Source organism: Chiloscyllium plagiosum, unplaced genomic scaffold (genome assembly GCF_037043375.1).
Source record: "Chiloscyllium plagiosum isolate Xiang-an unplaced genomic scaffold, Cpla_swu_hap1 HiC_scaffold_1, whole genome shotgun sequence".
Taxonomy (NCBI): domain Eukaryota; kingdom Metazoa; phylum Chordata; class Chondrichthyes; order Orectolobiformes; family Hemiscylliidae; genus Chiloscyllium; species Chiloscyllium plagiosum.
The window spans coordinates 92,762,014-92,787,717 of record NW_028270139.1 but is presented as its reverse complement, the minus strand read 5'-3'; the positions used below and the strand labels follow the sequence as shown (position 1 = coordinate 92,787,717).

Here is a 25,704-nt window from a genome sequence, read left to right as displayed (position 1 = left end):
CCATAGTCATACAGCATGGAAATAGACCCTATTACCCTACCCGTCCATTCTGACCAAGTTTCCCAAAGTAAAATTAGTCCTACAGGCCTGTGTTTGGCCTGTATACCAAACAGGTATATTCCCTATTCATGTACCTATCCAAATGTCTTTTTAAATGTTGTAATCATACCTGCATCTAACACTTTCTCTGGCAGTTCATTACACATGCAAAACATCCACTGTGAAATAGTTGTTCCTCTGGTCCCTTTTAAATCTTTCTCCTCTCACCTTAAAATTATGCCCTGTGGTTATGAACTCCCTCACCCTAGAGAAAAGGCCTTCCCTATTCATCTTATCGATGTCCCTCATGATTTTTTTAAAACCTCTATAATATTCTGTGCATACCTTGGTTTCTTCTATTATATCATCTTTTCTTTTGAGCAGTAAACTATTTGTTTTATTATTAAAATCAAAGGTGTATCATTGCATGCTTATCTTTCAGTGAGAGATCACCCAGTTAAAACCAAGCAAAATGTTTGATTTATCAATGGTGGGCAAGATATTGGAGAAGGTTCTTGGGGGCAAGATTTACACTCATTTGGAAAAGAAGAGACTTATTAGGGATAGTCAGCAGGGCTGACGTGTGCAAGTTGTCTCAAATTTGATTGCTTTTTTTTAGCAAGTGATGTTTGAAGATAGGGCAGTGGTTGTAGTCATTGTGGACTTTTTCAAATGCTTTACGATGGTCCCTTGTGATTAGCTGGTCCAGAAGATTAAGTTGAGTGGCCTCCATGGTGAATTGGCATGTTTGGTACAAAATTGGCTTGGTCATAGGAGACAGCAGGGTGTTACTCTGACTGCAGATCTGTGACCACAAGGATCAGTCCTGGAACCTTTATTTATTATAGGGTATAGATGAGTTGAAAAGTTTGCCATAAAAATGGCAGATGGAGCTTAATCTGGACAAGTGCGATGTGTCGCACACCTAAAGATAGACCATTGATTTTTCCCATTCGCAGTTGCTGTAACCTGTGACTATTAATTGATGAGCCAAATACCTTTTTATATGTTGTTCCAATGATCCTATGCCTCCTGCAAGCAGGTAAAAGTATCTGGAGAAGGAATATTGAGAAACAGCTGCTTGATCAGCCATAGAATTATCTCAGTGACCTCTGTAGATAAGAACCACTGAACTGCCTGTCTGGTCTTTTAACTCTGCCTATAAACATGTTTGTTGTTTCTTGTCTGTATGTGCATTAGGAGAGGGCTTATAAGAGGATTACAGTTTCAACTAGTCATGTTATATGCCAATGGTTCACAATTGTTTATCCTTCGAATCCACTTATTTGTCATAAATAGTCATGCTTGTTAAGTATAGAAACCTGGTCTGTGTTTTCTGCCAGCCTGGGTCTGAAACACAAGTAAATAGGGAATTTTGTGTACTTTTTGAAACTTTTAACCTTTCTGACACTTCTGGGGATAGCAGAAATTGATTTCTAGAGCTATACCCCAGTGAGGTGTGAATAACTCCAGAGGCTGGTATCCAGTCACCAAGTTACCCTTTGTTAGAGCCAGCTCTGAGTGAACAGGATGTCTGACATCCTTGTTCTGATCTGTTAGCAGGGCTCCCTAATTTGGGCTGTTAATAAGGTCCACTCAGGGAACTCATTATTCTGAGGTCCACCTGGCTGACCTCATTACAATTATACATCCCTCCCCTTTTGAGTTTGACAGCGTAGACCAATTTTTTTTTTGTAGCTCCTCTGGTGTTTTAGCACTGGGTCTGGTTCTTCTGACTCTGCCTCCAATACAAGCAGTGTGTAATGCACAGTAGCTGGCCTCTTGCACCTGGAGTGTCTTGCAAGAAATTCATTCTCTTCAGGTGGTAACGATGTCGAGGCAGCAATGATCACTGTGTTCATCTCAGATCCTGAGATACCTTCAGTGTTTGTCGGAGATTGAGAACCCACTGGTTCCTGAACACTCAGGCTGTTGAGGAGCCACACACGTTTTGCTTCAGCGTAGTTGGCGAGTTTGCAATTTTCAGGACTGTTGCTTGTTCAGGACATTCTCACTTCCCCGAGCTTTATATGTCACTAGACTTGACCTCTTGTCAAATTCTGAGGAAGGTTCACTGGACCCAAGACATTAATTCTGAATTTTCTCCACAGATGCTGCCAGGCTTGCTGAGCTTTTCCAGCAGTTTCTGTTCTTCTTTGAAAAAGACAATCTTACTTGACTTTATTCTCGTCAATCTATCTCTTGCAGTTGCATCTGCACGTGACAATATTGGTGAGAGTGAGCATTGCATGTTCCTTATGGCGATGTACAAAGTTTTTAATGAATTTTGAACAGATCGAGCAACTCAAAACTGAACACTCATAATGTCTGTGTGGGCCACTAGCAGCAGTAAAATCATGTTCAGCCACAATCTGTAACCTCATGGCCTGGTATATCCCCCACTGTATCATTACCATCAAGCTGAAGACCAACCTTAGTTCAATGAACAGGGCATGAAGACATGCTGGGGGCAGTGTGAAATATGTTGATTTTGAGACTGCAACATTGTCTTAGACGCCACATAGTGGAAAGCTTGTTGTAATAGACAGAGATAAGTAGTCCCATAACCAACAAGTCAAATCAAAGCTCATGAGTTCTGCCATATCTAGTAATAAATACTGGTGGACAATTTATACAACTTAAATTGAGGCGGAGGCTGCACGAATATCCCACTTGCAATTATGGGAGAACCCAACACATCAGTGTAAATGGCAAGGCCAAAGCATCAACCAGCAGTGAGACTTCTTCAGATCCAGAGTCCATGCTGTGCTCTCCTAGTGCAAATTCTTTCTGACTTTGTCCAGCACCTCAGCCACCTTTTGGTCAGTGTGTTGTGTCACTGATGAAAACCTATCCAAAAATGGTAACAGTGGGCTTTGTAAGGTGTTATTCTGTCCATATAACCATCAGACTGTTGCTTGACCAATCTTTGGGGCAGCTCTTCCAGTTTTGGCACGAGCCCCCAATGTTAGGAAGGAGCTGGTTTGGGTTTGCATTGTCATTTGTTCACGATGGTTAGTCTGGTTTCACTCATTCCTGAATAACTGCTTTTTATGTGGTGAAGGTATTTTGAGTTCTGTTGCTGGCATATTCCTTATTTATGTCCTATAACAATTATATATTTGAAAACTGGAATGGGATGTAATTTGGAAGGAAACTTGGAGATGTTGGTAACTTGCACTTGAGCAGACATGCAACAATTAGTGTCTGTTTGTTACTGGGTTATGTTTGTGTGTATGTAATCTGTTCTGCACAGGGGAATTAATTAAAATACAAGATACAATTTGCAAATAGACCATTTTTGTTTACCTACAAAAATGCATCCTTTTGGGAAAGATTACCCACCTTATTCCTTCTATATTTCTGCATAAAAGTCATCATTTAAGAGGGTAGGTAAACTAAGACCCTCCTAATTGCCAGAAGTCGTACACTGCTAGGTTATAGCTGGAACAGGTTTATTTGAAATCACAAGCTTTCGGAGTGCTACTTCTTCATCAGGTGAAGTCCTTCATTTTCACTTCACCTGACGACAAAGGAGCAGTGCTCCGAAAGGCTGTGATTTCAAATAAACCTGTTCTGACTATAACCTAGTGTTGTATGACTTCTGACTTTGTCCACCCCAGTCCAACAGTGGCACCTCCATATCATGATTCCTAATTGCATAATTGAAAATTTTGGTTTTGAGAAAATTTGTTTGTATAGTTTGATTCAACCTTTACAATATGACAACTGAAATACAATTTGTTGATTTGAATAATAACCAAAAACTACCTGAGTTTTGCTATTGGATGTTCTGAGTCCCCTGATTTAGTTCATAACTATCTGTTATTTTAGAGCTATTTTTAGTTTGAACATTTGAACAAAAGGCAACGTATATGACTCACTGCGCCTTCCTTTCTCCACACCTTCTCCTTTTTTATTATAATATTATTTTAATACTTTTCTTAACACTTTGCCCCTCTTTCTCTCTCCTGTTCTGTCCATCTTGACTGATGTAGTTCTAGCTCTATTTGTCTTGCCTCTCATCTCCTCCAGCTTTGTTTTATCTAATAGTTCTAATTATAAATTGCAGGCCACTTACTATTGATTCCTTTTATTTAGCCTGCACAGTGGAAAGCCTCAGCAAAGGAAAACAAACATGGGACTCCATTTGTCAGCTTCAATGCTCTCCTAAAACCTGTACCTCAAACCTTCAGTTCATCACCAAACTCTTTAAAGGAGGTACAGTTTTATGCACTAACTACTGAATTATCTTTTGTGCTAATTTTTAAAATGTTTCATCATGAAGCTCCACTTGATGACCTCAGTTTTGTGCAGAGACTTAAGCTGTGGAACGGAAGCCACTAATTTTCAGAAACTGACCCTGAGATGCTTTTATGGTGGATTTGTGGGTGCTGTGGCCAGTGACTCAGTCATAAATTTACTTAAATTAGCATTTGGTGAAGGGTTTTTTTAACAGCGAGTTCCTGGAGGCTACTCTTGATGAATGTAACATATGTAATACACTTTGGTTTTGCTCCTGGCTGTTAGAGATTCTGCATTGGAAGTGACAGTCATAGAACCTCATTTAAAGCCTACATAAAAGCAGTTTTCTGTTTAGGAGGGACAAATATCACACTTTTAATAAAACACCATATTTGCAGTTCTGATCTCTTCAGACTGGAGTTACGATGAAATCAAAGTAATTGATTTGTTATGATGTTCTGCGGGATGAGCAAGAGAAACTATTTCATTCCAGTTCCCATTTCTTCTTTCAAGAAAATTTGAATGAGCACTTCATTGGAAACACCTGCACACTTGAAATATTTAGTTGCATTTAATACGCTGTATCGAAAGTATTAGAAGGGAAAATTTCATATAATGCAAACTGTACCTGTTTACAATTTTTGTAGCTTATTGAAGTCCCTTGTGTGTAATGAAAAGTAATATTTTATGTCCATGGTTATGAAGCGCCAAAAATGGGTGACTTTTTAAAAAAAAATTTTTTTTTCAACTCTGCACAGGGGTAAATATTTTCTAATCAACCTGTTCAGACAGGTTATGATATGCTTGTGGAATAGATGGGGCTTGAACCCAGGCCTCCTGGCTCAGAGATAGGGGCGCTACCACTGCACAGAAGAGCCTGTTTTCCAAACTGAAGCAATTTAAATTATTTAATTTTTTTCAGATTTTTATGTTGTCACTATCAAACATCAACCTGTACACCGAAAACAATTTAGGTTTTAGGACTACAGCAAACCTAATTCATTGCTCTGACCCCGTATGTTCAGAACAAGGACTCAAGTGATAAATGTGGCATGTTATGGCTTTTCTATAAATATCCAAACTTGATTAATTTTTGGATTCCTCTGTTATTTAGAAATTATGAAATGTTATTGTGCTCTGACTATTTTTTTGTTCTGGTAATTCCATCAGAAATGTAATGTGATCTGTATCATTTGTTATGGAGTACACATCTACATTAGTTACTTTTGGACAAAAGTTTTAAAATTTACATCTGAACTGGATTCTTGAAAGTGATGCTAAACCATAAGAACAGAAACAGGAACAGGTTGAGGCCTTTCAGACCCTCCAGCCTGTTGCTTGATCGCTCCTCAAGTCCGCTTTTTTGCTCTGTCCCTGTAACCCTTGATTTCCCCTGCTGATCAAGAATTTACCTAGCTCAGCCGTCAATATACACAAGGACTGGTGGTCCCCACAGCTTTCAGTGGCAAGCAGATCCAAAGACACTCAACTACCTGAGGAATGAAATTCTTCCTCATCTCAGTCTTTAAGTAGTGTCCCTTTATTCTGAGACTATGCCCTCTGGCCCTTGTGTTTCCCCATGGGGGGAGCCCCTTCTCAGCATTTACCCTGTCAAGCCCCTTGAGAGTCTAATATGTTCCAATACAATCACCTCTGATTCTTCTAAACTCCAGTGAGTAGAGTTCCAATCTGCTTAAATTTCGCTCAAAGACTATCTCTCCCATACCAAGGATTATTCAAGTGAACCTTCTATGAACAGCCTCAACTGAAATGATCCCTTTTTTCTTATCATAGTAGGGATAGTACTCCAGATGTGGTCTCACCAGCATCTTATACAGTTGCAGTAAGATTTCCAACCCTTTGTAGTGCAACTTCCTTGAAATGAGGAACTAATATTTCACAGCCTTCCCGATTACCTGCTGCAGCTCTGTGCTAGTTTTGTTTCATGCAAGAGTACCCTCATCCCTTAGTGTTGCAGATTTCTGCCATTTTTCTCCATTGAAATAATAGTTCATTTATTCTGCCTTCCAAATTGATCAATTTTATATTTTTCCATACCATACTCCAGTTGCCGACTTTTTGCCCACTGAACTCAACCTATCAATATTTCTGTGAACTGTTTATGTCCCTCGTGCAAATTGTTTTTCCACGTATTGTTGTGTTATCTGCAAATTTGGCTACAAAACATTTGCTTCCTTCTAAAGAATTAACTCATTGTAGCCAGTTGTGTTCTCACCACTGATCCCTGTGGCACCTTACAGGTCGCCAACCTCAGACTCCCACAGCGTGGAAGTTGACCTTCCGGTCCATGCAGACTAAGTTCCTAAACCAAACTAGTCCTGTTTGCCTGTGATTGAACCATGTCCCTCAATCTTTCAAACTTGTGTATTTATCTGAATGTTAGTTAAATTTTGTAAGTGTACCTGGATCTATCATTTCCTTGAGTAATTCATTCCACATACGAACCACTCAGTGTGGGGGGGAAAGAATTATCCTTCAAGTCCTTTTTTTAAATCTTTCTCCTTTCACCTTAAAAATATGCCCTTGAGTTTATAACTCTCCACCCTAGGGAAAAACCTTTTACTGTTCACCTTGTCTATGCTCCACATGATGTTATAAACCTCAATAAGGTCACTCCTCAAATTCCTACACTCAAATGAAAAAGGTCCCAGCCTCTTCAGCTCAAATCCTCCAGACCCAGCAACGTTCTTGTAAATCTTTTCTGAACCCTCTCCAATTGAATAGTTCATTTCTTATAGCAGGGAAAGAACCCCTTCTCCCACTCACTTTTTAAAAATGGGATTATTGAATTGTCTGGGATGTTTGGTGTTTTGTCATAAATTATCATAGAATGTCTACAGTATGAGAACATTATTTTAATTGTGTAAAGTCAGATTTATTTTTTCCCAATACAGTATACCCAGTACAGTAATGGATCATTTAGAAGTATACATAAGAGTTGTAGCTTGTGTATCTATTTAACTGATTACATGTAAAGGTAACAACAATGACTGCAGATGCTGGAAACCAGATTCTGGATTAGTGGTGCTGGAAGAGCACAGCAGTTCAGGCAGCGTCCGAGGAGCAGTAAAATCGATGTTTCGGTCAAAAGTCCTTCATCAGGAATAAAGGCAGAGAGCCTGAAGGGTGGAGAGAAAAGCTAGAGGATGGGGGTGGGGAGAAAGTAGCATAGAGTACAATAGGTGAGTGGGGGCGGGGGGAGGGTGGAGTGGATAGGTGGAAAAGAAGATATGCAGGTAGGAAAAGTCATGGGGACAGTGCTGAGCTGGAAGTTTGGAACTAGGGTGAGGTGGGGGAAGGGGAAATGAGGAAACTGTTGAAGTCCACATTGATGCCCTGGGGTTGAAGTGTTCCGAGGTGGAAGATGAGGCGTTCTTCCTCCAGGCATATGGTAGTGAGGAAGCGGCGGTGAAGGAGGCCCAGGACCTCCATGTCCTCGGCAGAGTGGGAGGGGGAGTTGAAATGTTGGGCCACAGGGTGTTGTGGTTGATTGGTGCGGGTGTCCCAGAGGTGTTCCCTAAAGCACTCTGCTAGGAGGCGTCCAGTCTCCCCAATGGAGACGAGACTGCATCGGGAGCAATGGATACAATAAATGATATTGGTGGATGTGCAGGTAAAACTTTGGATGTGGAAGGCTCCTTTAGGGCCTTGGATGGAGGTGAGGGAGGAGGTGTGGGCGCAGGTTTTGCAATTCCTGCGGTGGCAGGGGAAGGTGCCAGGATGGGTTGTAGGGGGGCGTGGACCCACCAGGTAGTCACGGAGGGAACGGTCTTTGCGGAAGGTGGGGAGGGAAATATATCCCTGGTTGTGGGATCTTTTTGGAGGTGGTGGAAATGTCGGCGGATGATTTGATTTATGCGACGGTTGGTAGGGTGGAAGGTGAGCACCAGGGTCTTTGTTACGTTTGGAGGGGTGGTATCTGAGGACGGAGGAGCAGGACGTGGACGAGATGCATTGGAGGGCATCTTTAACCACGTGGGAAGGGAAATTGCAGTCTCTAAAGGAGGAGGCCATCTGGTGTGTCCTGTAGTGGAACTGGTCCTCCTGGGAGCAGATCCGGCGGAGGCGGAGCAATTGGGAATACGGGATGGCATTTTTGCAAGAGGTAGGGTGGGAAGAGGTGTAATCCAGGTAGCTGTGGGAGTCGGTGGGTTTGTAAAAAATGTCAGTGTCAAGTCGGTCGCCATTAATGGAGATGGAGAGGTCCAGGAAGGGGAGGGAGGTGTCTGAGATGGTCCAGGTAAATTTAAGGTCAGGGTGGAATGTGTTGGTGAAGTTGATGAATTACTCAACCTCCTCGCGGGAGCACGAGGTGGTGCCAATGCAGTCATCAGTGTAGCGGAGGAAGAGGTTGGGAGTGGTGCCGGTGTAATTATGGAAGATGGACTGTTCTACGTAGCCACCAAAGAGACATGCATAGCTGGGGGTCCATACGTGTGCCCATGGCTACCCCTTTGGTCTGGAGTAAGTGGGAGGATTCGAATGAGAAATTGTTAAGGGTGAGGACCAGTTCGGCCAAACGAATGAGTGTCGGTGGAAGGGTACTGTTGGGAACGTCGGGAAAGGAAAACTCTGAGGAGTGTCGGAGGCACTGGTCATGGCGGATGGAGGTGTAGAGGGATTGGATATCCATGGTGAAGATGAAGCGTTGGGGGCCAACATTTCAACTCCCCCTCCCACTCTGCTGAGGACATGGAGGTCCTGGGCCTCCTTCACCGCCGCTCCCTCACCACCAGACGCCTGGAGGAAGAACGCCTCATCTTCCGCCTCGGAACACTTCAACCCTAGGGCATCAATATGGACTTCAACAGTTTCCTCATTTCCCCTTCCCCCACCTCACCCGAGTTCCAAACTTCCAGCTCAGTACTGTCCTCATGACTTGTCCTACCTGCCTATCTCCTTTTCCACCGATCCACTCCACCCTCTTCCCCCCCCCCCCCCCCCCCGACCTATCACCTTCATCCCCTCTCCCACTCACCTATTGTACTCTATGCTGATTACATGTAAACCCTACCTGCATATTGCTGCTTCTTGAAATTCTATAAAAGTAAAACTTGTAGGACTTTTTTCTGGAAATCAATGTTGTTGCCTGTGTGCATTTAAACACTTAACAGATAAAATAAATCTGTCATTAGCCTATGTCACATGTTGAATGTGCTGGTTATTATCTTTGAATTAATTTACTGATTCAATTTATTTAAATAGAATAGTCGTTCCAATTCTTCTTCACCAATTGACATAGCAAGTCAACCTCGTATGTTGAAACTGACACGTATGCGCTCTGACAAGAAAAGTGATTTTCTGAAGACTTTGAAACAGGACAAGCCTGGTGAAGGATATCTTGATGGAGACAATATGGATAAAGAAAAGGTAACCATGTATCCTATTATAAAACTATTCTAGTTTGCACAATTTGATATTGCTCTTTTTTCATTCTGTGCTGTATGAAAGTTCTACAGCTGGCATTCATACCAACTCAGTTAAATGCATACACTCTAAAATCTGTGCCCTGCTTCTTAACAAGATGGACTTCACAGCCTTCACAGATGTTATTTCACTGATTTTTTTGTGTTGATTGTGTAAATTTTCTGTTTTTATATTGTACTCAATAAGAAACATTGAAAAATGACTGACCTTATTCACTGATGTTCAACTGATTTTTCAAATGCCATATTTGATCAAGATTCGGAGATGCCGGTGTTGCACTGGGGTGTACAAAGTTTAAAAAATCACACAACACCAGGTTATAGTCCAACAGGTTTAATTGGAAGCACACTGCCTTTCGGAGCGACGCCTGATGAAGGAGCGTTGCTCCGAAAGCTAGTATGCTTCCAATTAAACCTGTTGGACTATAACCTGGTGTTGTGTGATTTTTTAACTTCATATTTGATCAAGATTGCTGTTTAACAACCATGGGAAACCTAATTTTACAAGTGTGGAGCATTATTCCGTTGGAATATCATTTTCAGCAATGAGTTTTCAAATTTACACTTAAAGGTCTGATATTTCAGCGTGCACCTTAATTCATTTTGCTTTCTGTAAATGATTACAAAGTTAATTACAATCTGTGCATTTTGCTCATCACTTTCTGTCTGTGAAAGCTCTTTATTTTGATTGCCTGATTAGCCTGCATGATGCCTACCTAGGACATCTAGAAGGATGTCCTAGATCCCTCTAGATGGATTCAGATTCATAGGTAAATCAGAATAGAAGAAAAAGGGTGCTCTACGGCCTTGTAAATCTTTATTGACTGTTTCTTTTGAGGCTAGCAGTGTGCATTGTTCTTTAACTGTTGATGCAAAATATGGTTTTTTTTTGGACATGTGATGCATAAAACATTTGGGTTACTTTTGATTTACAACTGGAGACATGACATATAAATGTTAGGAGACGATACCTGAACTTTACAAAATTACTGCTCTAATTAATAAGCTCACGTTTTGTTAATTTTGGGGGGTATTTCAGGAAAGCTATAAAGGTTTTAGAAAAACCTACTGAGGATTGTTGTTGGTGATAAGTGATTTTAGTTATCAGGAGTGGTTTAAAAAGTTTGGACTTTTCTTCACTGGGACAGTGAAGGCTAATGGGAGACCTTGTAGAATGAGAGGTTTCAATAGAGTTTTCCTTTTTTAATTTAAAAGTTTCCCTCTGGTGGACGGCGGAATAACCAGAGGCTGTAGATTGAAAATAACTTGCAAAAGGCCCCATTGGGAGGTGAGACGGTGTGTGAAGTACCAAGTGGAATAGAAAGATTAAAGCTGAACACGAAGGTACTTGGGTAAAATTTGCAGAAATACCAATTAGCTTTTTTTTTGTACAATAATGTTTCATGGAGTAATTTAATTCTTGAAATGGACTTCCAAATGTGGTGACCAAAACAAAAGGCAGACTATGGGTTAATAATTGTTTTTGAAGCTGGATGGGCTGAGCAGGTTCCTGATCAATACATTAATATTTTTGTACCAATGTACTGATCTAGTAATTCAGTCCTATGCGAAGGATCATTAGAACATGGATTTGGATTTCACCATGAAGTGAGTATCTAGATTTATTTTTTTCTTGAATAAGGTTTTGATTGAGGTGTGAGACTCTGTGGATGGTCGGAATGATGGAGCACCCAGAGGAAAGCCATGCAGACAGTCACCCAAGGCTGGAATTGAACCCAGGTCCCTGGTACTGAGACAGCAGTGCTAACTACTGTGCCATCTGGCAATCTTGAATGGACTTTTCTTTCTGGAAACTTGCAAATTGTTCTTTACATGTGCCAGTGGGCCCAAATTATTTATCATGCAGTAGCTCGAGTTTTCCCATCTCTTCCCTATGCAACTGCCTCATTCCCAACCCCCAATGTTTCATCCTTATCTGAAATGTTCTTCTTTGAGGTGCTAAACAATCTGATGTATTTACTTTGTTTGCTGCACGGCTCATGTAGCTAACTATATTGTTTAGAAATTTACTTTCAGGAACAAGTTGCTAAAAACAGTAACTAGTATGAACTTTGTTCCCCTGATAATGAGGGGAAAATGTGTCAATTCTTTGTATTAGGTATTCCTTGTTAGTGTTTCAGCTGTTGAGCTATTGGTGCTGCTTCACTCTTCTGTGAAAATTGGCTGCCTTGTTTACCCATGTATTATGGATAACTTGTGAAGATTGTGGGTGTGTGCTGCTGTCACCAATTGTCAGGATGTAAGGGACCTAACTATTGCTGAATAAAAACCGAATACTGGGGATCTGAAGTAAAATTGGAAAGTGCTGGAGCAGGTCAGGAGGGAGAAACAGAGTTAATAGTTTGAGTCTGATCTGACTTTTCACATTCTGAGGAGCAAATATTTGAACTTGATTTTAACACTCGCTCTCTCTGCCTCCCCCAGGTGCTGCCAGAACTGCTGAGTTTTTCTAGCATTGTTATAGATATTTCTGAATCTGCTGTCTTTGTTCCTTGTTGCATTAGTTTAATGATATGTTCACTATTGCTTTATGGAAAGGAATTCAGTTATTTATCCTTCCTGTTGTCATACTGAATTTGTACCATTAGGATGTTCTGAAATAGACAAAAGACATAGGAGCAAAAATAAGGCCATTTGACCCATTGGCTCTGCTCCTCCATTCAATCGTGGCTGATAAGTTTCTCAACCCCATTCTCCTACTTTCTCCGTTATCTTTTGATTCCTATGACAATCAAGATGCCCTTATCTATCTTTGTCTTAAATATTCTCAACGACCTGACCTCCATAGCCTTCTGTGGCAATGCATTCCATCGATTCACCACCCTCTCTGGCTACAAAAGTTTCTCCTTATCTCCATTCGAAAGGGCCTTCCCTTACTTGAAGGCTGTGCATTTGGCTCAAAGTCTCTCATATCAATGGAAACATCTTTTTCCAATATCCACCCTGTCCAAGCCATTCAGTATTCTGTCTGTTTCAATTAGAGGCGGCACATTGGTTTGCACTGCTGCCTCACAGCACCAGGATCCCAGGTTCGATGCCAGCCTCTGGCGACTGTCTGTATGGAGTTTGCACATTCTCCCCAAGTCTGCGTGGGTTTCCTCTGGGTGGTCCGGTTTCCTCCCACAGTCCAAAGACATGCAGGTCAGGTCAATTGGCCATGCCAAATTGCCCATAGTGTTAGGTGCATTAGTCGGTGGGAAATGGGTCTGGGTGGGTTACCGGAGGGTCAGTGTGGACTAGTTGGGCCGAAGGGCCTGTTTCCACGCTGTAGGGAATCTAATCTAATCTCAGATCTCACCCCATACTTTTAAACTCCATTGAGTGAGTATCAACCCATCGTCCTCAAGTGACCTTTCATTCCAGGGGTCATTCTCATAATCTCCTCTGGGCCCACACCAGGGCCAGTACATCCTTCCTGAGGTATGGTGCCTAAAATTGCTCAATACTCCAAATGTGGCCTGACCATAGCCTTATATAGGCCTCAGAAGTACATCCCTGCTTTCATGTTCTCGTCCTCTCGAGGTGAATGCCAACATTGTATTTGCTTGCCTCGCTAGCAACTCAACCAGCAAGTTTATCTTTTTGCACTTAAGATTTCTGAATGTTTTTCCCATTTAGAAAATAGTCCATGCCTCCCCACTACCAATGTGCATGACCTCACTTTTCTACATTGTATTCCATCTGCCACTTCTTTGCCTAGTCTCCTAACCTGTCCAAATCCTTCCGCAGCCTCCACGCCTCCTCAATGCTACCTGTCCTGCTACCTATCTTTGTATCATCTGCAAACTTAGCCAGAATGCCCTCCGTTGCTTCATCGGGATCATTTAAGTATAAAGTGAAAAATTGTGCTCCCAACACTGACCCTTGCGGAATACCACTTGCTTCCATCCTGAGAAGGACCCTTTTGTTCCCATTCTCTGCTTTTTGCCAGATAGCCAAGCTTCTATCCATGCTAGCACCTTGCCTCTGACACCATTGGATCTTATCTTACTCCATAGCCTCCTGTGTGGCACCTTGTCAAAGGCCTTCTGCAAATCTGTGACTGCATGTGGGACTTTTCAAATTTCTATAAAACTACCATGACATTGTGTATTCATGTAATGAGTACATCAGAAAAAGGCAGTTGGGTATTTGTGAAACAGGGAGTCAGTGAGGTCTGCAGATGCTGGAGATCAGAGTTGTGTGTGTTGCTGGAAAAGCACAGCAGGTCAGGCAGCATCCGAGGAGCAGGTGAATTGTCGTTTTGGGCAGGAGTCTTTCATCAGGGATAAAGCCTAGTTCCTGATGAAAGGCTCTGGTCCAAAACGTCGACTTTCCTCCTCGTATGTTGCCTGACCTGCTGTGCTTTTCCAACAACACACTATTTGTGAAACATTTGACTCCGTTCTCTATGCAAGATAAGTCATTCCTAACTGGACCATTGACGTGCCGGATTTTACCATTCAGTTCTGAACTTTCGATAATTTAGTCATTACTATTTGTGGGACTTTGTAGAAATATAGAAGCCAATATACATACAACAGTGATTGCACATAAAAGACTGCCTTAACACAACAAGTTTTATTCACCTACAACCTCTGTAGTAACTGATTGAACAATGCTTTGATTTTAAAATTCTCATCCTGGTTTTTGCATACCTTCATGGTATCACCCTGCCTTATCTCTGTAGTTTCCTACTGAGATTTCTGTTGTCTTTTAATTCCAGTCTCGTTTTTGATCACTTCACTGTTGCTGATTGTATGCCATCAGTTGCTTTGGCTCCAAGCTCTTGAATTCTCTCCTTATACCTCTCTGTCTGTCCACTCTCTCTTTCCTTTTTTCAGGTCCCTTAAAACTTAGCCTCTTTGACCAAGCTTCTGGTCATTTGTCCTACTATCTCCTTGTATAACTCATTGCCTTATTCTGTTTTGTAGTATCTCTTTGAAATGCCTTGGGATGTTTTATTACATCACAGTCTATTTATAACCAGCTGTTTGGTTGTATTTCTTTCTTTTGCCTCCCTCTGCCTGGCTATTGCTGCCTTTTATGTTGCGAACTGAAACCAGGTATAGACAGACCCTATACTGACGCAATGAAGTTTTCTTTTGGTACCCTTGTTAAAAATTTGTTGAATTTAGGTTTTTGAAGAAATGTTTGTAAAACACAGTGAGACTTAACTAGTTTACTTCCCTAAAAGTTATGAACTTGGGCCTGTATTACATGGTCACCATTATGCACAAAATATGGCTTATTTTAGTTAATGTTTCAATTAAAATTTTTGTAATTTATTTAGTTTGAAATCTAAACCAGAATTGTATTACCCTTGTGATAGCTTTAATTCATGCTAATCAACATTGGAGAAAAGATCTGTAGCTGGGAATTTCCTTGGTAATATGTAGACAACTCAAATTTTTGGCATAATTCCTTGTTGAGGTTGGGGGGGTATGGAGGAAATGGGGAAAATCAAATTTAAGCCTCATAGTTTACCATTGGAGAGATAAGATATTTTAATTGGAAGTTGCTATTGCATTATTGATGTTTACTGTTGGAATTTGAGGGTTTGTGACGACAGTTGTCTAACATAGGCAGTTGACCATTTATATTTAGCTCCAGGAATGATCCTGGGAATAAGGCTTGTCATGTGACTATGACTGTATTTAATGGAGTTTGGAAGGGTGATGAGGGGGAATCTGTTTGAAACTTAGAGAATACTGAGAGGGCTGGATAGAGTGGATGTGGAAAAGATGTTTCCAATTGTCGGAGAGACTACAACCTGAGGGCACAGCCCCAGGGTGAAAGGGCAACACTTTAGAACTGAGATGACAAAGAATTTCAGGTTGAATTTCGTTGGCGCAGACGGCTGTGGAGGTCAAGTCATTAAGTGTGCCTAAAACAGAGAGAGAGTCTTGATGAGTAAGGGGATCATCAAGAGAAACTAGGAGAATTGGGTTGAGAAACACATCCAGTCATGATCGAACAGTGGAGAAGACTTGATGGGCCAAATGGCCCAATTCTGCTCCTGTATCTCATGGTCTTATAACAAATTGAGACACGATGCATTAAATTTGGTATGAACCAATAGATAAGGTATACATTTGTTACTTGGACAAAGAAGAGAAAAGCCTATCGTAATTGGGCATGGTTTACTGAAAGCAAAGGAGAAACCATAGTTGTCACCAATATAGTGATCTCTTTAAAGTTGTAAAGGCAGCATCTTCCATTCCAGCTTCAGAATTAGAGAACTCTTTCCTGGGTTTGTCTTCAATTTCTCGTGGTCAATCTTCCACCTGAAGAACACAGGGCATTCCAAGACAGGATACTATGTAAAGGCCACCTGATGAGGACTGCTGTCTAATCCTGAGCACTTATTGATGTACCCTATTTCTTGGGGCGAGTAGTTTATACAGTGTTAGTTACTTATTTGAGTCCTTCTGGCCAATGGACAAGGGTCAACTACTCTTCCAGAATAATCATTCCCCAATTGCAAGCCTTCATTTAAAGGTTAGTTTTTTAACCTTTTTTGAAAGACAAAATTTCTACTTTCTTAAACTCTGCATTCATAATGAAATACATACATCCCACAGTTCTTTAATGTCAAATTTATAGAGCATAATGATCTCTGTGGTCTTTATCATCCTTTTGTCTTTGTTAAAATTGTTTTATTTTGGGGAAAGCACGTAACTGCTGGAATAACAGTTACATGAGATGTGCTACACAGGACGTATTGGGGTGTTGGGGGGCAAGTAAGTTTTACAGAGACTGTAGTTTCCAACACTGTTTTAAGACTTCGGTTTTTACTGCAAGAGCTGTAGGGTGAGGTGATTGACAGAGGGGAATTCTGTTAATTTCTGACTAATGTGTTGCAGAATGGAGTATATTTTATGTTGGCAAATAAGACATTGGCTTACCTTTACCCAGCAGAATTTACAGTTTTACAGTTTTTGAAGTGCAGTCCTTTTTATTATGGAGAAAACATGACAGCCAATTTACATACTGCAGCTTGCACAAACAGCAATAGATTGATGACTCTCTCTACCATAGTGATATTATTTGAGGAATATACTTCAGCTACAGCACCAGAGAACTCCAGTGCTCCTCTTTGAAATAGTAGTATGAACTCTTTTATGTCCATTTGAGAGAGCTGAAAGGGCTCTATTTAACAACTTTTCCAATGGATTGTATTTCCCATAGAGTAATACTCCCTCAGTACTGCATTGGAATGTTGGTCTAGAAATTGATGCAAGTGGTCCTTGAAGCTTTTGACTCAATGATGACATTGCTACCATTTGAGCTACAGAACCAGAAAATGTTGGTGTATTTAAAATTCATGTCTGATTTTCTTCCTTCTGCTTTCCAAGGGAATACATTTTCCATTGCCCAATACAATTATTTTTCTTTTCTAAATAAGAATCATGAATCACAAAGACTTGTACTGAAAGCAGTTGTGCTACAAATGGCATTGGCCATCTTTTGTGTTGAGCATTTATGTTTTGAAAAAAAATTAACTTACCTGCTTACCTTTTTAAAAGTTGTTACATTGTAATTGTGGAACTTTAAAAGTTTTCACCGATCCAGAAGTGTTCTTTCACTTTTTTAATTAATAAATATTAGCTGACAACTGGTCTGCAAGAATTGTTTTTACTTATCGTGGTGTATCATCTGCAGGATTATGAGATGTTTAGCATGCAACAGAACCAGAATACTCATCACGAAAGAGATGAAAATCGAAATTTTGATAAAAATGGTGATCGTAGGGAGAATGGAAATGCTCGAACTCTATCCCAGACAACCATTCGCCCGTCAGCATTCCCCCAATGTAATATTTTATCAAGTTCGCTGGAAGCTGAGCATAGGTATGTGAATAAAATTATATCAACATACTTCTAAAAATTTGAAATTTCAGTTTGTCTTATTGATTAGACACGGTGAAATTGCAAAGGCGTGAGTTGAGAGGAAACATGCCATCCTACAATAGCAAGACTGCTGCTTTAAATATACCTGTCCAGCTGTAGTATTGGTGATTTCCACAGGCAAATGAAACTACCTTCTCAAATCTTCATCCTGGTAATAGTATTTAGGCATGTTTGTGGACTTGAGTTTTTTTTTTTAAAACCCCCTCATGTAGATGCTATCCTTTTTCTCTTTCACAGATGCTTTCTTTGTATCTGTAAAGATGTTTGTATTCATTTTGTCAAAGGCGCACCTTCTGAAATGTCATAATCAAACCGTCCTGGGATTCTTTACCCACCCCCTTGTTTTTTCCTCAATTATATCATTACCATGCTTTGTACAAGGTTTGCATCTGTTATTACAGCAGAGTAAATTGTTGGTCAACATTGCTTTGGATAATTAGATTGCTTGCACTTTGTTCAAACGTTTGGATTTAACAATTGTAATGTGCCATGATCTGGATCACATTGAAAACAACTGGCAGCTAAATGGTGAATAATTAACCTTGAACTAGAAACGTGATATGGGAAGATTTCCACTTAAAATTGCTTGAGTCTTTAGATGTTAGCGAAGACTTTTCTGCTCTAAATGTATAATATTTACCTGGATTTCCTTCAGCATGCCACAATGACCTCTGATGTAATATTATTCTTTTCATTTCATTTTGCATGTAGGCTGCTTAAAGAAATGGGCTGGCAGGAAGAAAGTGAAAATGATGAAACTTGTGCTCCATTAACAGAGGATGAGATGAGGGAATTCCAGGCCATCAGTGAACAGGTAACAGGCAAAATTACATCCTTTTTTTTTTCAACCTTTTCAATTCCCCAGCTTTTTCCTTTCTAAATTGCAGTTCCATTTATAGGTATGTATCATCTTGAATGCTAATTGCATCAGATAGCAACCAATATTCCAAATTGACAAAACTCTGCAAACTTCAGCTTCTAGTCTATCAATTTTGAGAGGATTTCTAGCAAGTCAAAAGCTATTTGAGCATGCAGTGGTCAAACCTCACTGTAGACATTGTTGGCACATGGCAGACAGAACACTGGCTTTAAATTCTGGAACCAGGCTTGATCTTGAGGTTGTTGGGTCACCCCTCTGTTCCAGTGATTTCCTTCTGTCATGTAAAACTAACTATGTTCTTTCAGTTGGTATAAGATGTTTGATTAAACAGTAACATCATACATATTACTGTATGACAACATTTTAGTGAACCTGTGAATTTTGCTGTCTCATTTGTCCTCCCAAGATGGTACTGTGTATTGCAAAAATTCTTTTCACTGTTCTGAACATACAAACATATGAGAAGCCTAAATATGTTTTTTGGCCCCTTCAGTAAGACCACAGCTGGTCTGTTCTTATTTAGGAATTCCGCATTTCCATTTACTCTGCACTTAGATTTTTGTTATGCGTGGAATCAATCTTCACGTTAGATAAGATACAATGGCCCTGTCTCCACTGCCATCTGAGGTACAATTCCAAAATTGCACAACCCCCTGAGACTTAAGAAATCCCCTCTTCTCTATCCTGAAAGGATAACTCCTAAACAGTGATCCCTAGATCTGAATTGACCCACCAGAGGAAACATCATGTCCATATTCATCTTCTCAAGACCCTTCAGGCTTTTATACTTTAATCACTTGTTCTCATGAGCTCCAGTGAAAACAACCTTATCCTACCAGTCTGTTTTTTATATATCGAAAACAGCCTGAAAAAGAGGCCACCCCTTATTTGAAATATGGTCTCTTTGATGCCCTATCAATTGGATAGTTTCCTACCTACCTTTCTGTCATTGATTATAAATTAAGAGTTGAGGACCCAGCGCAGACTCCTGACTGACTCGAATCATTAAATCCTGTCAATCAGGCAAACACCTATTTATGGGACCACTGCATGCTCAGATAGCTTTTGACTTGCTAGAAATCCTCTCAAAATTGATAGACGAGAAGCTGAAGTTTGCAGAATTTTGTCAATTTGGAATTTTGGTTGCTATCTGATACAATTAGCATCAGATTGTTATATGTAGATATTGTTATATATCTACAGAGTGCACTTTGTTAACAGCTCTTTAATCAGTATAATAAGTAAGGAATTGGGAATATTCATGAGTATGTTCCACAATGCTGGAATATTGATTCAGCTCAATTAAAATTAAATTCTCCTAAAAATAGCAGAATCAACTCTTTGAACAGCACAAACACATAAATGCATAGACTGTTGTGATGGAGGAAGCCAGTGTAAGATAACTCACTGCAGTTTACCTTAAAAGAAGTTGAATTGGTCCATCATATAAATCCAGTGGGAAGAAGAATATGAACTTCAGAGTTAGTTGCTTAATTAACTGTGCAAGTTGGTTTTTTGGCAACATTTGGGATCTTCGTGGTGGCTCAGTGAACTGATTGTGGAAGTGTGGTACAGAAAACCATTCAAGTGAGGCAACGAAGAAAAATTAAAACATTCTATTAGCTTTCCTAGTTACTTGATGTACCTGCATGTAAGCCTTTTGCAATTCATGCATGAGGATACCCAGATCTTTTTTCATCTGAGTTTGCAAATCTTACCTTTTTAGATAATGGACAATTTCACATTTTCCTACTTTCAACACCAATGCCCCTTTATCTTATCCATATTTTTATAGCCTATTCACAAATTATTGATCTTTAAATTTGGTAACCAGGTCTTGCATTCCTTCATCTGTATCGCTTATATAATTTATAAACAATTGAATTCTCAGTATCCATTCCTCTGATGCGGCATTTGTTCCATCTTGCCAACTTTTTAAAATAAACTAACATCACTACTCTGTGCTTCCTGTTACCAGCTAGTCTTCTATCCGATTTTCTGCAACAACCTTTTTGATGTGGCACCTCAAGTGTCTTCTGAAAGTCCTAAGAGCAGTCCATCCACTGGTTTCCTTTTTATTCACAACACATCTTAATTTCTCAAAGAACTCCAATAAGTTGGTTAAACATGATTTCCCTGTCTCAACTCATGTTGACTCCATCTGATTATGTTGAAGTTATCCAAGTGTTTTGCTAAACTTTATTGACAGCTTTAAGAGGGAGTTGAGTGATTATTTGGATAGAAGTATTGTGCAGGATTGTGAGGATGAATCAGGAAATTGGTAGTAGTTAATGATGCTTATTTGAAGAGCTGGTGCAGACATGATGAGCCAGATAGCTTCCTTCTGTACCCTAACACTTGTGTGTTTGATTTCCCTCTGACAACTGTTCAAACACTAACCTTAGTTGCCTGGTTTTGCCAGCTTTTTTTTTTGAATGAAGGAGTTACGGCTATGTTTTCCAATCTAATGGAACTAGCAGGGAATTTTGGAGAATTAAAATCAATGGATCATTAGCCACTATGTTTAAGACTCAGATGAAGTCTATCACAACCGAGAAACATTACCAGACTAAAACCTGAATGAACAGTTTGCTGAGGAAAGGTTGGACAGGCTACACTTGTTTCTGCTGGAGCTTGGAAGAATAAGAAGTGACTTGATTGAAATGCATAAGATCGTGAGGCAATTTGGCGAAGATGTTTTCTCTTTCGGGAACTTGGGGTCATACTTTAAGATGGAGATGACTAGAAGTTTTATTTAATCAGAGGTTTGAGGTCTTTGGAACTCTCTTCTCCAATGGATGAGAGAAATGGATGTAGAGAAATTCCTGATGAGCAAACAGGTGAAATGTTGTCAAGGGCAGATGGAATTGTGCAGTCATCTGATCTGCCACCAGTCCTCCCAGTCACCTGCCATTTTAATTCTCCCTCCCACTCCCTTTCTGACATGACCACCCTTGGCTTCCTCCATTGTCACAATGAACCAAGCAACACCTCCTCTTCCACCTGGGCAGCCTACAGCCCCGAAGACTCAACATTAAGTTCTCCAATTTCAAATAACCTCCCTTCCACCACTCCCCGCCACCAACCAGATTCATTCCTCCCATTGACCAACCACGTCATACCCACTACCTCTCTTTACCTATCCCCATTTCAACACCCCACCCCCTTTATCTGCAGCTCCCCCTACACCCACCCCCAGTCCTGAAGAGTTAAACCTGAAATGTCAATTTCACTACCTCCTGGTGCTGCCTGGCTTGCTATGTCCTTCCAGCCTCCTGCCTGTCTACTTGTGATGAATGGTGCAGCAAGCTTGAGACCCACTTCTTTGTCTGTATGTTCAGGCGTACTTGTACTCATTTGCTGTGCCAGTGATGCCCACATTCCATAAAGGAATTAAAAACAAAGAGGCAGGGATTTAGGAAGCAGTAACAGATTAAAGGACTTTGAAGTGGAAAGAGAGGTTGGAGATGGGTTGCTGGTTCGAAGGATTGTTGGATCAAGGGCTTTTTTCAAGTACGCAGAGGCTATATCTGCAGATACAGATTCATTCTCCATATCAGCCACCTTCTCAATACCAGAAACAAGTCAGTGAAGAACAATTTCATACTCCGTTCCAATAAGAGAGCATCTGCCCATCTTGCCTTGACATTCAGTAGTATTGCATTATCGAATCTCCTACTGTCAAGATCTTGCGAGTTACCACTGATCAGAAACTGAACTGGATCAGTCATAACTGGGTTAAAAGAGCTGATCAGAGGCTAGAAATGCTGCAGTAAGTAACTTGTCTGCTGACTTCCCAAAACCTATCCATTATCTACAAGGCATCAGTCAGGAGTGCAGTGGAATACTGTCCACTTGCCTGAATGAAGCATCTCTTATAACACTCCGAGCTCAACTGCATCCAGGGCAAAGCAGCTCATTTGAATGGCATCCAGCTCATCACCTTCAACATTCACTCCCGCCACCACCCCTCAAAATGACAGCAATATGTACCATTTTCAAGATGCAATTCAACAACTCTCCAAGGTTCCATTAGCAACACCTGCCTTGGTACGTTGTCTGCAAAAATGTTGTGATCAGTGCAGGGCCAATTAAAAAGAAGGTAGATAGATAGTTTGAGCTTTTGAGGTTACAAAAGCTTGGGCACTTTTTGAGAGCAGTTGTGGGTAAATCACCACAAGTTACCTTTTTATTGTGCTACTTAATAAGAAATCTCTCAGACACTCAAGTACTGATTTTAAATTTTATTACATGTAGCAACCAACATAAGACTCCTGAAATAAGCAAGTTAAGTATCACAGCCCACCTTGGCTATTGCCTGATTAATGATGGAATCTGGCCAGGATTCCAACCAACATGTCTCTGAATGTGTCCAGACTTATATCCTTATGCAGTATTGTTCTTTGTTCTGCTACTGAATTGTCCTGGAGCTGGATTCATATACCATTTTCTCTTTCAAATTTTGTCGTGTCACATTATTGATGACTCCATAGATTCTTTCATCCCCAACATTGATTTACAGTTCTGGAAACCTCAAGTCTGTAGCTTGTCGCCTTAACAGAAGTAGCTGCTCCTTCCTTGTTACATTGCAGTTAGTTGTCTGTTCAAAACACAGCTTTTCCTGCAATTAATTCTAGACATTACTTCGGTAAGCAGGCTTATTTACCCATGAGGCAGTAGGTTACCAGGCAATTGTTATGGCCTTTCTCCCAGGAAACATTGTTTATGTTGCTTCTTTCCAAAGATGGTTACTTTGCATGTTGCTTTTAATTCCTTTTATAATAGCTACCCCTTATCCCTTTCATCTCAAGAAACAGTTTATTCCAGAAAGAATTATGGCTGACTCTTTCAATCTGTGAAGTTATTCAAGTTCTGAGGTCTATAGTATCACAAAACTTACTCTTGCGAGCCAAGAATAAAGGCAGGCATTTATTGCTCATCCGTAATGACTCTGGAGAATGTGGGAGGAGTGAACCAACTTCTTCAGCTCCAGATCAGCTAACAAACCTTTTGGTTGCCATCCATGTGATGAATGCATACCCACAGGGCTCTTAATGAGGGAGCTGCAGAATTTTGACCCAGTGACAGTAAAAGAATAACCATATGGTTACAAGCCACAATGGTGTATGGCTTAAAGAGGAACTTGCAGGTGGTGGACTTCCCATTTATGTACCGGTGTCCTCCTTGGTAAGGCTCTCAGGTTTTGAAAATGCTGAAGGTGAGTTATTTTCACCCTGGTCATCGCCAATGCGTAGTGCAGAGTGCATGTTTCTGGTAGATGGGGAACTGATTATGTAGGCCCATTCACTTTGTTGGAGAAAGTGAGGACTGCAGATGCTGGGGATCAGAGCTGAAGATGTGTTGCTGGAAAAGCGCAGCAGGTCAGGCAGAAGAAGGGCTCATGTCTGAAACATCGATTCTCCTGTTCCTTGGATGCTGCCTGACCTGCGCTTTTCCAGCAACACATTTGCAGTCCCCATTCACTTTGTTGAGCTGCTTGAGGTTTTGGAGGTGCACTAATCCAGCTAAGCAGAGAAATTGTATTCTTGTGATTTGTGCCTTGTAGATGGTGAACAAACTTTGGTAATTTGGGGAGGTGAGTTACTTACTATAGAATTTTCAATCTCTGGTCTGCATCCTGCACGGCATGTTGATAATGGGGAATTAGTAATGGTAATGGTAATTAATGGTAAGGGAGGTGTTTCTATCCCCTGTTCTAGGAGATGACCATTGCATAGCATTTGTGTGACACAATTGTTAGTTGCCACTTTGCAACCCAAGCCTTCTGAATATTGTCCAGGTCTTGCTGCACATGTGCATGGATTGCTTCAATATCTGGGGAATCACAAATAGGACTAAACATTGGAATTGTCAGTGAACGGCTTCACATCTGACCTTATGATGGAGAGAAAATCATCAATGAAGCATTTGAAGATATTTGGATTTAGGACACTGTTCTGAGGATTTTACATTCAGATGCCCAGAGTTGAGACAATCGGCCTCCGTCAGTGATAATCACGTTCTTTCTGAGATTTGATTTCTATTGGTGGAGTGCTTTCGCAGATTACGATTGTCTTGAATCCTACACTGGCTGCAGTTTCACTTGGTCAAATGCATGACAAGGGCATTCATTTAAACCTGGTTGCTGAAGTTTGTTCATGTTTGGTTCAACGCTGCAGCCTTTTGTGTCATAATTGCTGTAATGCTGGATTCTTTCCGATTCAACATCGTGGGAGATTTTAGAAGTTACAATAAATTTTAAGGTTTTCTGACATAGCTTTTCTTTAATTTCAGCTGCAGAAGAACGGCCTTCGAAAAAATGGTCTTCTGAAAAATGGTCTCACTTGTAACTTCAAATTTAGTACGTGGAAGAGCACTTACAAGCCCACTGTTGATGATACAGAGACGAGCAGCAGTGATACATCTGATGATGATGTGTGAGATTAAAGAAAGACAAAGTTATTTGGGTAAAATAATTATCATTGTGGTAAACTGCCAAAAATAAACTGCATTAAAAGCAGTACAGTACCCCACCAGAAGAAATTTGAGGGGACTTCTTTATTCAAGAACACAGATTGTTGGACTTGGCCTAATTTGAACTTTGCTTAATGCTTTGTAACGGCCTTTTGTAGTAATGAGGATTTCAGTTGGATTTAGCATTGATTTGCTTCATCACTGCTGATCAGAAGATACATTACTACAATGTGAAAAAATGATTGATCATGGGATAATTTACAGATCTAATAAACCGAATTGAAGTTCAAATTGTGTATTGTTCCATGGAGCTTTTGGCTAAAAGTTGTTCCATTCGTTCAGAAACAGCAATTTGAAAATGCAGTATCCTGCTTGTTGAATCTTACTCTTTACCAAAACAGGACCCTGCAAGTCCACTGTCTACAGAAAAACAGGTGATGTGGCATGTTCATCAAAAATGGTGAAAAATACAATGGAGTTATCATTGCCTAAATTTAAGGAGTACTCTTGTACTGATCCATTTTTTTTTTCTCAACTTGTTTTTATTTTAACCATTTGTAGAATTGTTTAAAATCATCACATTCTTCAGTTTGTAGGAAGAAAAATTCTCAGATCAAGAGCTTTATCTGCACTGCACACAGCCTTAATATTCAGGGTGAACTGTCCAAAGCAAGCTATTTAAAATTGACAGATTATTTTGATAAAG

At 40.4% G+C, this 25,704-nt stretch overlaps 1 protein-coding gene across 1 annotated transcript in view; it reads left to right on the top strand.

Moving 5' to 3' along the window:
• Nucleotides 1–25,289, top strand: part of LOC122549387 (vasculin-like) — a 76,222-nt gene extending 50,933 nt beyond the window's left edge. The window contains exons 8-12 of the mRNA XM_043689126.2: nt 4,141–4,260; nt 9,511–9,675; nt 17,397–17,584; nt 18,356–18,458; nt 24,819–25,289. Of these exons, the coding sequence (XP_043545061.1) occupies nt 4,141–4,260; nt 9,511–9,675; nt 17,397–17,584; nt 18,356–18,458; nt 24,819–24,965 (723 nt within the window). The 3' untranslated portion in view covers nt 24,966–25,289. The remainder of the gene's footprint in view (nt 1–4,140; nt 4,261–9,510; nt 9,676–17,396; nt 17,585–18,355; nt 18,459–24,818) is intronic.
• The last annotated feature ends 415 nt before the right edge of the window (nt 25,290–25,704 follow it).